This window comes from Borostomias antarcticus (genome assembly GCF_949987555.1).
Source record: "Borostomias antarcticus genome assembly, chromosome: 13".
In the NCBI taxonomy this organism is placed as follows: Eukaryota; Metazoa; Chordata; class Actinopteri; order Stomiiformes; family Stomiidae; genus Borostomias; species Borostomias antarcticus.
This window is the reverse complement of record NC_140246.1, coordinates 6,363,069-6,375,568: the sequence shown is the minus strand read 5'-3', so window position 1 is coordinate 6,375,568 and position 12,500 is coordinate 6,363,069. Positions and strand designations below refer to the sequence as shown.

At 51.4% G+C, this 12,500-nt stretch overlaps 1 protein-coding gene across 2 annotated transcripts in view; it reads left to right on the top strand.

The window, feature by feature from the left end:
• The window catches only part of dennd5b (DENN/MADD domain containing 5B), a 61,065-nt gene that overhangs the window by 22,595 nt on the left and 25,970 nt on the right, over positions 1-12,500 (top strand). For both annotated transcript variants that reach the window (XM_084447824.1, XM_084447823.1), the window contains exons 2-4: positions 89-151; positions 3,924-4,033; positions 6,813-7,506. In XM_084447824.1, the coding sequence (XP_084303950.1) occupies positions 89-151; positions 3,924-4,033; positions 6,813-7,506 (867 nt within the window). The remainder of the gene's footprint in view (positions 1-88; positions 152-3,923; positions 4,034-6,812; positions 7,507-12,500) is intronic.

Sequence of the window (12,500 nt, the reverse complement as noted above, 5' to 3'; positions counted from 1 at the left end):
GGTTTGACGCGCTCTTTTTTTTTGTTGTGTCTTATGTCTTGTCTCATCCGACCCCGCCTTTCTGCACGCCGCCCCGGTCCGTGCGTAGCTTTGTACCGATGGCTCGAGGCCGACCGCCAGGGCCGGGACCCCGAGGCCGCCGCCGCCGCAGGTAACAAATAAAAAGAACGCCGCTGATGCAGCCTGTGACTCCTCCCCCACCCACCCCTTGTCTCCTCCCGCCGTCTCAACCTGACCTCCTAGCTTACCCCAGTTTGTCCTTCCGCCTGTTTATTTATTCACTCTATTGCCCGTCCTTGCAAGTGCCTCCTCTCCGCCCCCTCTCTCTCTCTCTCTCTCTCTCTCTCTCCCTCCCTCTCTCTCCTCCAGTTGAGCCATCCACAGTGCTTGTATGTGGGTCAGGTTTCTCTGAGCTTGTTATCCAAATCAGTTTCTCTTCTCCCCGAAGCCAACTATTTTTACTCCTCGTCCTCCCTTCCTCAGACGAGAGGATTCTCTTTCCCTCCCTCCCTCCCTCCCTTGCTCCCTCGTCTTTTGTTTCGGTAGAGCTGTGTTTTATCTCTCTCCTATGTTTCTCTCTGTCTTATCTCTCCGCATGTCCTGGTTAAGCTTTAGAAGAGAGACGCATGGATTGATGGAGGGATACAGAGAGAAAGAGTGAGGGCGAGAGAGGGAGAGAGAGAGGGAGGGAGAGAGAGAGGGAGAGAGAGAGAAGGAGAGAGAGGGAGAGAGAGAGGAGAGAGAGTCATTAGAGAATAGGTTATTTCCTCCTCTCTCTCTCTCTCTCTCTCTCTCTCTCTCTCTCTCTCTCTCTGTCTCTCTCTCTCTGCTCCTGTTTGTCATGTCACAGCTAAAGGCCTCGAGGGAGAATAGGCATCCCTCTCCTGCCCGAGTACTCACCGACTAGGGCGCAAAGCCCTGGCTCTCACCTTGCCAAAAGATGGCAGGGGAAACTGAGATGTGTGTGTGTCTGTGTGTGTGTGTGTGTGTGTGTGTGTGTGTGTGTGTGTGTGTGTGTGTGTGTGTGTGTGTGTGTGTGTGTGTGTGTGTGAGTGTGTGTGTGAGAGCCAGTGATATAGGGATTGTGAGAGAGATAGTGGATAGAGAGCGAGACAGACAGGGGTGCTGCTGCATTAGTGTTGCCAGCAGCTTAGCAGGCCGGGTGTTGTATTCCAACACACTGTAGCGTAGACATACCAACGTTTAGAAATCCAAGGCTCTCGTACACGCACACACACAAATACAAATACACACACACACACACAGAGGTATACGCCTCCCAATCAGCTGCGACCTTGAAATGCTGATCTTTCTCTCCCTTCCTGTCATGCACCAAACCTGCTAAAATGTAAACTTTCCTTTGCATTATTCATCTCTAGTAACACACACACACACACACACACACACACATACATCTTGAGCACACTTCACTCATCAATGTCTATCATAGTCTGGGAGTAGGCCGGTCGAAACACACATTTCCACCCCCCCCCCCCTTACCTCCGCTCCCTCCATCCAGCTCTCCGCCCCCCTGCTGAAATGGCTCTGTGCCTGTCCTTCCTTCTCTCGCTACCCTGCTTTCTCTGTCGTTTCTCTCTATTTTCTCTGTTTTCTCTGTTTTCTGCCTGTTTTCTCCATTTTCTGTTTTCTCCGTTTTCTGTTTTGTCTTTGTTTTCATTATTTTCTCTCCTTTCTGTTTTCTCTCTGTTTTGTCTGTTTTCTCTCTGTTTTCTCTCCTTTCCGTTTTCACTTTTCTCAGTTTTATGTTTTCTTTGTTTTCTCTCTGTTTTATCTCCTTTCTTTCTTCTTTGTCTGTTCTCTCTGTTTTCTCCCTGCTTGCGTTTGACCTCTGACTCCTGCTGCTGGTTTGTGCCCTGCAATCGACCTCACAGCAAGTCACCCTCAGCCTGAGTGTGTCTGTGTGCGTGTGTGCGTGCATGTGTGTGTGTGTATCTGTGCACGTATGTGTGTGTGCTCAAGATGCTGACATCACCTCCCAGTCTTTTGTCCTTAGCTGATTTACTACACCCGCAATGAATCGCCTGTGTCTGTGTTTGTATGTTTATATATTTCCCTTCTCTGCCCTCTGGGAAATCACCCCCTCTGATAGTAGCCGTTGACGTCCATTCATTCGGCGAGTCGCGTACTGAAGTAAATCAAAACACAGAAGGAGTCTTCCGCCAGCCCTCTCTCTCCCTGGGGATTGATTGATGCCGAGCGATTGTAGATCAACCCTCCCATTCTGTTCTAATCACCTCACATCAAGCTCTCATTGATCCCGGTCTCACCATTTGCACCGCGTACACGATCGATGCGTCGACACAACCGACCGATCACACTCCGCCCCCCCCCCCCCCACCTCTGTCCGTGGCGTGACCCTCTGACCTCGCAACGTGTCGTCAGAGGGCGCCGCCGCTCCTTGTAACGGCCCTGCCCACTTGTCCGACATCGATCTTTGATAGGACAGAGATTTAATAGGCTGTAGAGAGACCTCTAAGGGCGCTTTCACACCTAAAGGTCTAGACCAAGGTCCGAACCAGAATCCCGTTTGCCGCTTTCACATTTGTTATTTTTTATTGATTAGTTCCATAACTTTCGCTTTCACACCAGCGGACCAAAGGATTTTTGGTGGCAGACCTACATTATGTTGTCATCGCTTGCATGGGGGTGCGTCTCCCTATACTTGACACTGATTGGTTTGTGGATGCACGCGCGTCTGTTTGATCCGAAAGTGCGAACCTTTGATTTCACATTAGGCAGCAGCGAACCTTGGTTCGAGCCGAGACCACCTCTTGAGGTCGGACCAAAGGCCGAGTCTTTGATCTGCACACCGTGGTCCAGGAGGTTTCACACCTGTCAATTTGGTTCGGATCAAACTGGAAAGTCTGAAAGTCCGGAATAAACAACGTAGGTGTGAAAGGGTCCTTACAGAACGGGACAGGATCTGAACCTTTGTGGACAATTGTGACTGCAACCTTTTTATTGCGTTGACCCCCACAGCCCCACGTAGAACCAATAAAGAACAATCTCTGTTAAATCTCTGTTAACTCACCATTGTGATTCCACACTCAAGAGGCAAGCGTACACGACTGAAGAAAGTGCATTAGGGAAGTCAGCTGTCTCAGACCTTGTTACTGTCACGCATTTTTCAATGCTACAGGTTCAGTTGAGCTAGGCTAGGCTTACTCGGCTACGCTAACTCAACCGGCCCCAACTGCTCCCAGCTATGTGGACCGGGTTTGTTGCGGCCCGGGGCAGCTGTCTGACACGAGAGCCGTCATGGCTGACTCTCCACCACCTCATTAGACCCTCTCTGTAGCTGCGACCGCTCCGCTGCTACGCGCTAGACTGCAGGTTAACGATGATGTAGTAGAGTCACGCCGTTGGCTACGCCTCGCTGTGTCTGACACGAAAGACGGGGCGGAGAGGGACCGTTTATTGTCAGGAAGGGGCAGAGTGCAGGAAAGTGCTCATTAGAGGGTGTGAGTGTGGGTGTCGCGCACGCGTGCGTGTGTGTTTGTGCGTGTGCGTGTGCGTGTGCGTGTGCGTGTGCGTGTGTGTGTGTGTGTGTGTGTGGAGGGGGGTTGTCAGTAGTGGAAACGGTGAGCTCAATGTACCAGCCCATGTACACAGCTGCTGACAGAGAGGAATTCCATCTATGTGAGGCTAAGCATCCCAGGCCGCGTCGGGGCAGAGCAGATATGAACACAAAGGCCCTGAATGGCCACAGCAGTTTACACCAGTAGCTTCACTGTGATACACACCGGTTCTCCCTCTTCCTATGCCCTTTCCCACAACTCTCCTTTCTACACTGTCAATCTATTTGAGTGCGCAAAGGTTTAAATAACAAACACACATTCTCACACTAAACCCCTACGACCGACTCATCTTTTGTTTCTGCTCTTCTCTAATTCTCATTCCAGGGGAGAACTTTGAGCAGAGCCCCCTCAAGAGGACCTTCAAGTCCAAAGTCCTGGCCCACTACCCCGAGAACGTGGAGTGGAACCCATTCGACCAGGATGCCGTCAACATGGTGGGTATATACCCCTATAATACCCATTTGGTATACCGCGGCCACTGGGCAGGTTGAACCATCTCTGGGAAAAGGGGGGGGCGGGTACACACATGCAGTGGACCATAAATGTGTATATTGAATCTTAACGGTACATCAACAAGACATAGACAGGGCTGTTGGATCACTTACAGCGGAACGGAAGGTCGGGTCTCTGGGCTTATTAAAACGAGGGCTTTGGGAAACGTTGGGAGAGCGGAGAAAGAGCCCAGGGATTAAGACGCCATAGCGCCTCCTCTCAAGACGCCGGGTAATGGAGCGAGGGCAAATCCCCCTCTGTCTTTGCGGATCTACCCATGGGGCTTTGCGGGGAGCTGAGGCGTGACTTGGTTTAGATTTAGATGTCGCACGTTGACGAGAGGGAGAGCGGAGCACGTGAGGAAAGGAACTCTTTTTTTTTTGCTTTTTTGCTTCCCTCTGGAAAATTAGGGGTAGGATCACTGTGCTTCCCCCCTTTTCTCTCTGTAAAAGCGCATTGTGTTGCCTTTGTGTATGAAATGTGATATTTGACTTAGGGTGAGAGAGAGACAAAGAGAGACGAAGCCATAGTGTGTAGTTTATGATCAAGTCTTTCTGCATCTAATCTTGCACTCTGAGGAAAAAGGAAGTGTTGATGTTTGTGCACACGTACATTGTGCACATGTGAAATTGATGTTTGTGCACACACGTGGCTTTAGTTTTGTGCACAAAAACTGTGAGTGACCCATAGAGCATTTAATTACACAAGATCTAAAACTGAACTGGAAATAAACCAGAGCGGTTTATCAAGGATTGATCATGACTCGCTACAGGAAGAGTGCGCGTGAAAGGCAGGAAGTTGTCAGTGACCCGTTACGGCGAACGACCCCTGTCCAATGAGGTGCCCTCGGTGTAAATATATCTTTCCCCACGTGTGTATGGGGTCTGTATGTCTCCTTGGTGTGTTATTTTATGAGGCTGCGTATGCGTGCCTGTCCAGCCCAGCCCAGCAGTTTCCAGCTCAGGTGGAAACCGCTGAGCGGTCACTGACACCCTCCCCCACCCCCACCTCCCCCCTTTCCCCCCCTGGAGAGGCCTCGAACACACGGGACGCGCCAGGCCAACGGGAAGGTCGGTCACTGTTTGTTTTTTTCTTCTTTTTTTTTTCTACCGTCAGCACCGCTGAATAATTCAACAGACGGTTCTCTGCTTACGTCGCCGTGGAAACGGCCCCGTTTTTGGGAGGCCGGCCCACCTCTGAAGAGGAACGCCGGCCGACGGAGGGAGTGAGGGGAGAGGGTTGGAGGAATCTCAGCCTTCTCATCAACCTCATCCCTTCACACCCCACCCCCACCCCCCTTGCCGTCGCCGTCTCACTGCGGATGGTGGTGGGGGAGGTTGGGGGAGGGGCCCTGGTGTAATCAGGCTCCTGTCTCCCCTGTAGGAGCCACGGCGAAGCCCCCCACCCCCGTGATGATAGCTTGTCATTTCCCGATCCCCATCTCATAAATCTCTGTCTTTCTCTCTCTCTCTCTCTCTCTCTCTCTCTCTCTCTCTCTCTCTCTCTCTCTCTCTCTCTCTCTCTCTCTCTCTCTCTGGTGTGTTGTCGTTTCTCCGTGTCTCTTTAATTGGGCTGTGAGTGAGAGAGGTGCATGCGTATGTACAGTAACCCCCCTTCCCAGGGCACAAATGGAATCATTTTCTGGTATCCAGGAATTCTGTGTGTGTGTGTGTGTGTGGGGGGGGGGGGGGGGTCTTTTTTCCCAGTTCTATAGGACATTCCGCTCGAGGACAAGTTGACCCTGGTCACCTTTGAATGAGCAGGGAGGGAGAGATGCCATTTAGGCCGGGGGGTGGGGGGGGGGGGGTGACGGAAGAGGGTCACATTGGAGCATATATACACTATGACTCTGTGTTCAGCATGTATGCACTGATGGGTAGATGGATGGATAGATGGATAGATGGATAGATAGATGGATAGATGGATAGATAGATAGATAGATAGATAGATAGATAGATAGATAGATAGATAGATAGATAGATAGATAGATAGTGAGAGAAGGTGAAAAGCTATTTCATCGTCTCCATGTTGGCTAGATAAGCGTCAATACGAGGCACGTGTAGATTATATGACGTTTATTGGCCGTGATATCTCCCAGATGTCATGTTATTGTCACAGTAGAGGTTGTTTGTAATAATAAAATGATGAAAGGATTAAATCGTTCAGATTCTCGCGTTCAGACTTGTTCAGACGTAGCGTTCCTGGTGTTTCTCATTTGGCGTGCGCTCTACCCGCCAGACAAAGGCAAATGGTGGCGGCTGTCAGGAATGATCAGCTGAAACCATCGTTCACTCTCCGCTTCCGTAATCCAATCAGAGCCTTGCAGACCACAGATCCTCCTCGCGCGCTTGTGTGTGTGTGTGTGTGTGTGTGTGTGTGTGTGTGTGTGTGTGTGTGTGCTCACTAACCAAATAAACATGATTCCCATAATAAGCCATGATTATTCCAGTCTGCTGCTGACTGTGTGCTTATGGAAACAGTTCATGCTTATTACAGATGCGTGCCGCACACACACACACACACACACACACACACACACACACACACACACAGTGTTCTGTCCGTATTTGCGTGGAATGTTAAATTTGCAATTTTAATGAAGGTCAACAGTCCTTTGTACTGGAATTGTTCATCACAAAGAGATAAATCACTGATGTGTACCCCCCCTCTCTATCCCTCCCTCCCTCCCTCCCTCTCTCCCCTCCCTCCCTCCCTCTCCAGCTGTGCATGCCCAAGGGCCTGTCGTTCCGGACGCAGGCGGACGACCGCGAGCCCCGGTTCCACTCATTCATCATCACGCGGGAGGACGGCTCGCGCACCTACGGCTTCGTCCACACCTTCTACGAGCGCGTGACCAGCCCGCAGATCTGCTCCGCCATGCAGACGCTCCAGCAGATGCACAACGCCCAGAACCCCGCCTCCTCCTCCGCCTCCTCCTCCGCCTCCTCCTCCTCCTCCAGCATGGACTCCCTGGCCAGCAGCACGGACGAGGCCGACGCCCCCTCGCCCTCCTCCTCGTGTTCGGCGGCGGGGGCGGGGGGCTACGACGCCGCCCGGGACACGCTGTACGTGTCCAAAGCGCTGTGCCTGATCGCGCCCATGCCCTTCATGCACGCCTGCCGCGGCTTCCTGGCGCAGCTGCACCGGGCGGCGACCGCCGACGGACAGGCGCCGCCGCTGCCTCTGGAGAGCTACGTCCACAACGTGCTGTTCGAGGTGCCGCTGCCGTCGCCGGGCCGCTCGCTGAAGTTCCACGGCGTGTACGAGCCCATCGTGTGCCAGCGGCCAGGTCCCGGGGAGCTGCCGCTGGCCGACTTCTCCCTGGGAGACGCCTTCTCCCTGCTGGGCGCCGAGAACCTGGTGCAGCTGTTCACCTGCACCATGCTGGAGATGCAGATACTGCTGTACTCACAGGGTGAGCGGGCGCGCACACACACGCGCACACACACATACATACATAGACACACACACACACGCATACGTGCATCGTCACAGACACGCACACGCACATGCATAGACACGCACACACTTAGACACGCACACACAGACATACATACATACTGTAGACACACACACACACACACACACATAGACACACATGGACACACATAGCATAGACATAGAGACATAGATATAGAGAGATGCCAGGTGGTGTGGGAGGTATAGGGATAGGAGGGTGGAGAGTGTGGTGGTGGTGTGGGAGGTATAGGGAGAGGAGGGTGGAGAGTGTGGTGGTGGTGTGGGAGGTATAGGGAGAGGAGGGTGGAGAGTGTGGTGGTGGTGTGGGAGGTATAGGGAGAGGAGGGTGGAGAGTGTGGTGGTGGTGTGGGAGGTATAGGGAGAGGAGGGTGGAGAGTGTGGTGGTGGTGTGGGAGGTATAGGGAGAGGAGGGTGGAGAGTGTGGTGGTGGTGTGGGAGGTATAGGGAGAGGAAGGTGGAGAGTGTGGTGGTGGTGTGGGAGATATAGGGAGAGGAGGGTGGAGAGTGTGGTGGTGGTGTGGGAGGTATAGGGAGAGGAGGGTGGAGAGTGTGGTGGTGGTGTGGGAGATATAGGGAGAGGAGGGTGGAGAGTGTGGTGGTGGCGTGGGAGGTATAGGGAGAGGAGGGTGGAGGTTGGGGGTGTTTCTGCCTCCAGATCTGAACATCCCAGGCTTGCGTGAGAGAGAGAGAGGGAGAGAATGAGAGAGAGACAGAGAGAGAGAGAGAGAGGGAGAGAGAGAGCAAGCAAGCAGTGGGATGTCTATATCGCTGAGAGAGAGATAGAGGGAGAGAGAGAGCAGTGGGATGTCTATATCGCTGAGAGAGAGATAGAGAGAGAGAGCAAGAGAGCAGTGGAATGTCTATATCGCTGAGAGAGAGATAGAGGGAGAGAGAGAGCAGTGGAATGTTTATATCGCTGAGAGAGAGATAGAGGGAGAGAGAGGGAGAGCAGTGGAATGTCTATATCACTGAGAGAGAGATAGAGGGAGAGAGAGAGAGAGCAAGAGAGCAGTGGAATGTCTATATCGCTGAGAGAGAGATAGAGGGAGAGAGAGAGCAGTGGAATGTTTATATCGCTGAGAGAGAGATAGAGGGAGAGAGAGGGAGAGCATTGGAATGTCTATATCACTGAGAGTGAGATAGAGGGAGAGAGAGAGAGAGAGCAAGAGAGCAGTGGAATGTCTATCGCTGAGGGAGAGATGGAGGGAGAGAGAGAGATACAGAATGAGAGAGCAGTGGAATGTCTATATAGCTGAGAGAGCGATAGAGAGAGAGTGAGAGATACAGAATGAGAGAGCAGTGGAATGTCTACCGCAGCAAGAGAGAGATAAGAGGGGGAGAGAGCAGTGCACAGTATGTGACAGTACTGGACAGCAGACCACTGGTCAGGAAACACGGCCAGTCAAGGGACAGACACCAGACCACAGGAGGGTTCGGTTGCTAGGGATATGAAAGGACCTCCCATTGGATAGAGACAGTTGATTCTGGGAGGTGGGGGGATTGGGGAATTTGCCACTACACGCTCTACATTTGTACTAATGGTGAGATGAATCAACAAAGAGAACACACAATCACTCTTCACTAGACCCAGTCTAGTTCTTTAATACTTATGAGCTTGGAGACAGCTCACTAGATGTAGAATACCTCTGCTGAACAGAGAAGGGTGTACAGCATTTGTAATACATCACAAGGAGGTGTCCTATTTCATAAGCCTGTCTCACTCCGAGCATCCTTGACCTCAGTTTGAACTCTGTCAAGGCAAGTCAAAACAAGCCTTTATTAGGAGAGGTCTAGACTCAGAACATGTGTCTTCTGCAGTCTCAACTAATCCTCGACCGACCTTTGACCTCAGCTCTGCACGCCTCAGTAGTTTTCTGTTTTTGCACTCGCACACTCATCTTAGTTTTTCCAACTTAGTTCTCACCCGACATAATCCTGTGAATATTTCCCTCTACGAGGGGTCATGTTTCTGCATGCAAGATCTTGTTGTGAGCGGAACTGATGCTCTAAGTTTCGAGAACCGGATTGAAAGCAGCACGGATGGTCGTCACACCGTCAGTTCACGGGGGTTTGCGTATAAAACGAAGGGATTCTCGCCGTTGCGAGACCGCTATCTGTTAGAGAATGACAGAGACAGACCTCCCTCCCTCCCTCCTCCCACCCCTCCTCCACCACCCCTCTCTGGCATCCCTCCATCCTGTGATGAAGGAAGGCCCGCCATGTTTTATTCATCGCGCCAACTGGCGTGAAAGAGAATTAATGAAGGAACCTCCATTCGCGCGGCGAGTGACGTTCCCGTTCCCGCCGAGCATTCTCCGTTTCTCATCCCCCCCCCCCCCCCTCCCCGACCTGGTTCTAACGTCCCTTTAATTAACACGCGGCGCCTCGCTGGCTCCGGGCCGTTCGTTTGAAGACCGTCTGTTCGGGCGGGAAGACATCCATAACGCTTCCTTGTACGTTGACGTGACAAGGCTGGCAGCCATATTGTCCTCGACGGCCTCGTCGTCAGTCGACAACCAGTTAAATCTTGACACCACGCAACCCCCGCCGCCCACGCACTTAGCCGTTGGCCGTGACGGGAGGGCGGAGATGGCGACAGGCGGGCCTGCCCTCCAATCACATGTAATTAAGACTCCATCAGCGCTGGTCATTAGCAGATGAGAGACTTGCTCAGTGGCGTGTAGACAGCCAATCAGCAGACATGGTGCTGGAGGCGCGGTGCTGAGCCAGAGGTGACAGCAGCCTTTGCAGCGTGTAGAGAGGCAGACCATGGTGGCCAGCGTCTAAATCTGTGAAATCTTGACTGGTGGGATGATTTGTGGTCCAGTTTGTATCCTTTACTGTCTAGTCATCCCCCACATCTGTGGCCTTGACAAACATCCCTTCAGAGAGTGTGTGTGTGTGTGTGTGTGTGTGTGTGTGTGTGTGTGTGTGTGTGTGTGTGTGTGTGTGTGTGTGTGTGTGTGTACTTGTGATGTGTGTGTGTGTGTGTGTGTGTGCATGCGCATGCTTGTGATGTGTGCATATGTGCGTGTGTGTGCGTGCTTGTGATGTGTGTCTGTGTGTGTGTGTGTGTGTGTGTGTGTGTTTGATATCTATCAGTCCCAGGTGCATTTTCAGTTTCACAATGACTCAGTCCGGTTCTCAGTCAGTCTAGCTAGAGAGATGCAGATATGCGCTGCTTCCGTCAGCCTGTTCCACCCGGGGCGTCTGCGGATTCTTTACAGAGCCGGAACAGAGGCTAGAACAGGATCGGTGCTCGTGATTACACAACGCATTGTTCTACTTAACAGTGGAACGTTGCGGCGGTTGGCAGGAACGTTTCCCGTGGCGGCGTGCGGGCGGGAGGAGAGGAGAGGGTTAATGAGGAGAAAGGTTAATGACTGGCTGAAAAGTCAGAAAGAGAAAGAGTTTGAATAACCATTATGTGATGTTTACACTTGTAGTTTTATTACTGGCTTTTACAACAGAGGAGAGTTAAACGCATATCACTACATAGAAGACGTGTACTAATTCACACAAACTTATATTAGGATGGTCTGTACATCTGTTACTGATCATGGTTTTTGGTATCTATGCTTCAGTTGACGGTTGGGGATAGAAGGGGGTGTAGACATGGTTTTGGTTCTTCTCCTCTTCTCGCTCTTTTTCTCTTGTCTTCTATTCTTCTTTTCATTTTCTTCTTGGGCTTTCCTCTTCTTGGTCTCTCTCTCTCTCTCTCTCTCTCTCTCTCTCTCTCTTTCTCTCTTTCGCTCTCTGTCCCTCTCTCTGTCCCTCTCTCACTCTCTCTGTCCTGCTCTCTCTAATCTCACATGATGGTAGAGTAGGGTAGGATAAACCTTTCATTTGTAACATTTGTGCCTTGTAATTGTTTTAACCCATTTGCAATGTAATAAATAGACATTTGATTTCACTTTGACTGTTCTTGATCTAGTATAATAACCCATAATCAAGTGATCTTCGCACAGTGTTAAGTAGTGTAAAACATAATCTAGATTTTAATAGTTTCTGGTGATGTTAATACACTGTCCAGTTTTGATTCTATTACCAATATAAAAAACCTACAAAGTCATCTCCACACTATACGACCAGAACAGTGACTGGGACTAGGGAGAGAGAGGGTATAGGACCAGAACAGTGACTGGGACTAGGGAGAGAGAGGGTATAGGACCAGAACAGTGACTAGGACTAGGGAGAGAGAGGGTATAGGACCAGAACAGTGACTAGGACTAGGGAGAGAGAGGGTATAGGACCAGAACAGTGACTGGGACTAGGGAGAGAGAGGGTATAGGACCAGAACAGTGACTAGGACTAGGGAGAGAGAGGGTATAGGACCAGAACAGTGACTAGGACTAGGGAGAGAGAGGGTATAGGACCAGAACAGTGACTGGGACTAGGGAGAGAGAGGGTATAGGACCAGAACAGTGACTGGGACTAGGGAGAGAGAGGGTATAGGACCAGAACAGTGACTGGGACTAGGGAGAGAGAGGGTATAGGACCAGAACAGTGACTGGGACTAGGGAGAGAGAGGATATAGGACCAGAACAGTGACTGGGACTAGGGAGAGAGAGGGTATAGGACCAGAACAGTGACTAGGACTAGGGAGAGAGAGGGTATAGGACCAGAACAGTGACTGGGACTAGGGAGAGAGAGGGTATAGGACCAGAACAGTGACTGGGACTAGGGAGAGAGAGGGTATAGGACCAGAACAGTGACTGGGACTAGGGAGAGAGAGGGTATAGGACCAGAACAGTGACTAGGACTAGGGAGAGAGAGGGTATAGGACCAGAACAGTGACTAGGACTAGGGAGAGAGAGGGTATAGGACCAGAACAGTGACTGGGACTAGGGAGAGAGAGGGTATAGGACCAGAACAGTGACTAGGACTAGGGAGAGAGAGGGTATAGGACCAGAACAGTGACTGGGACTA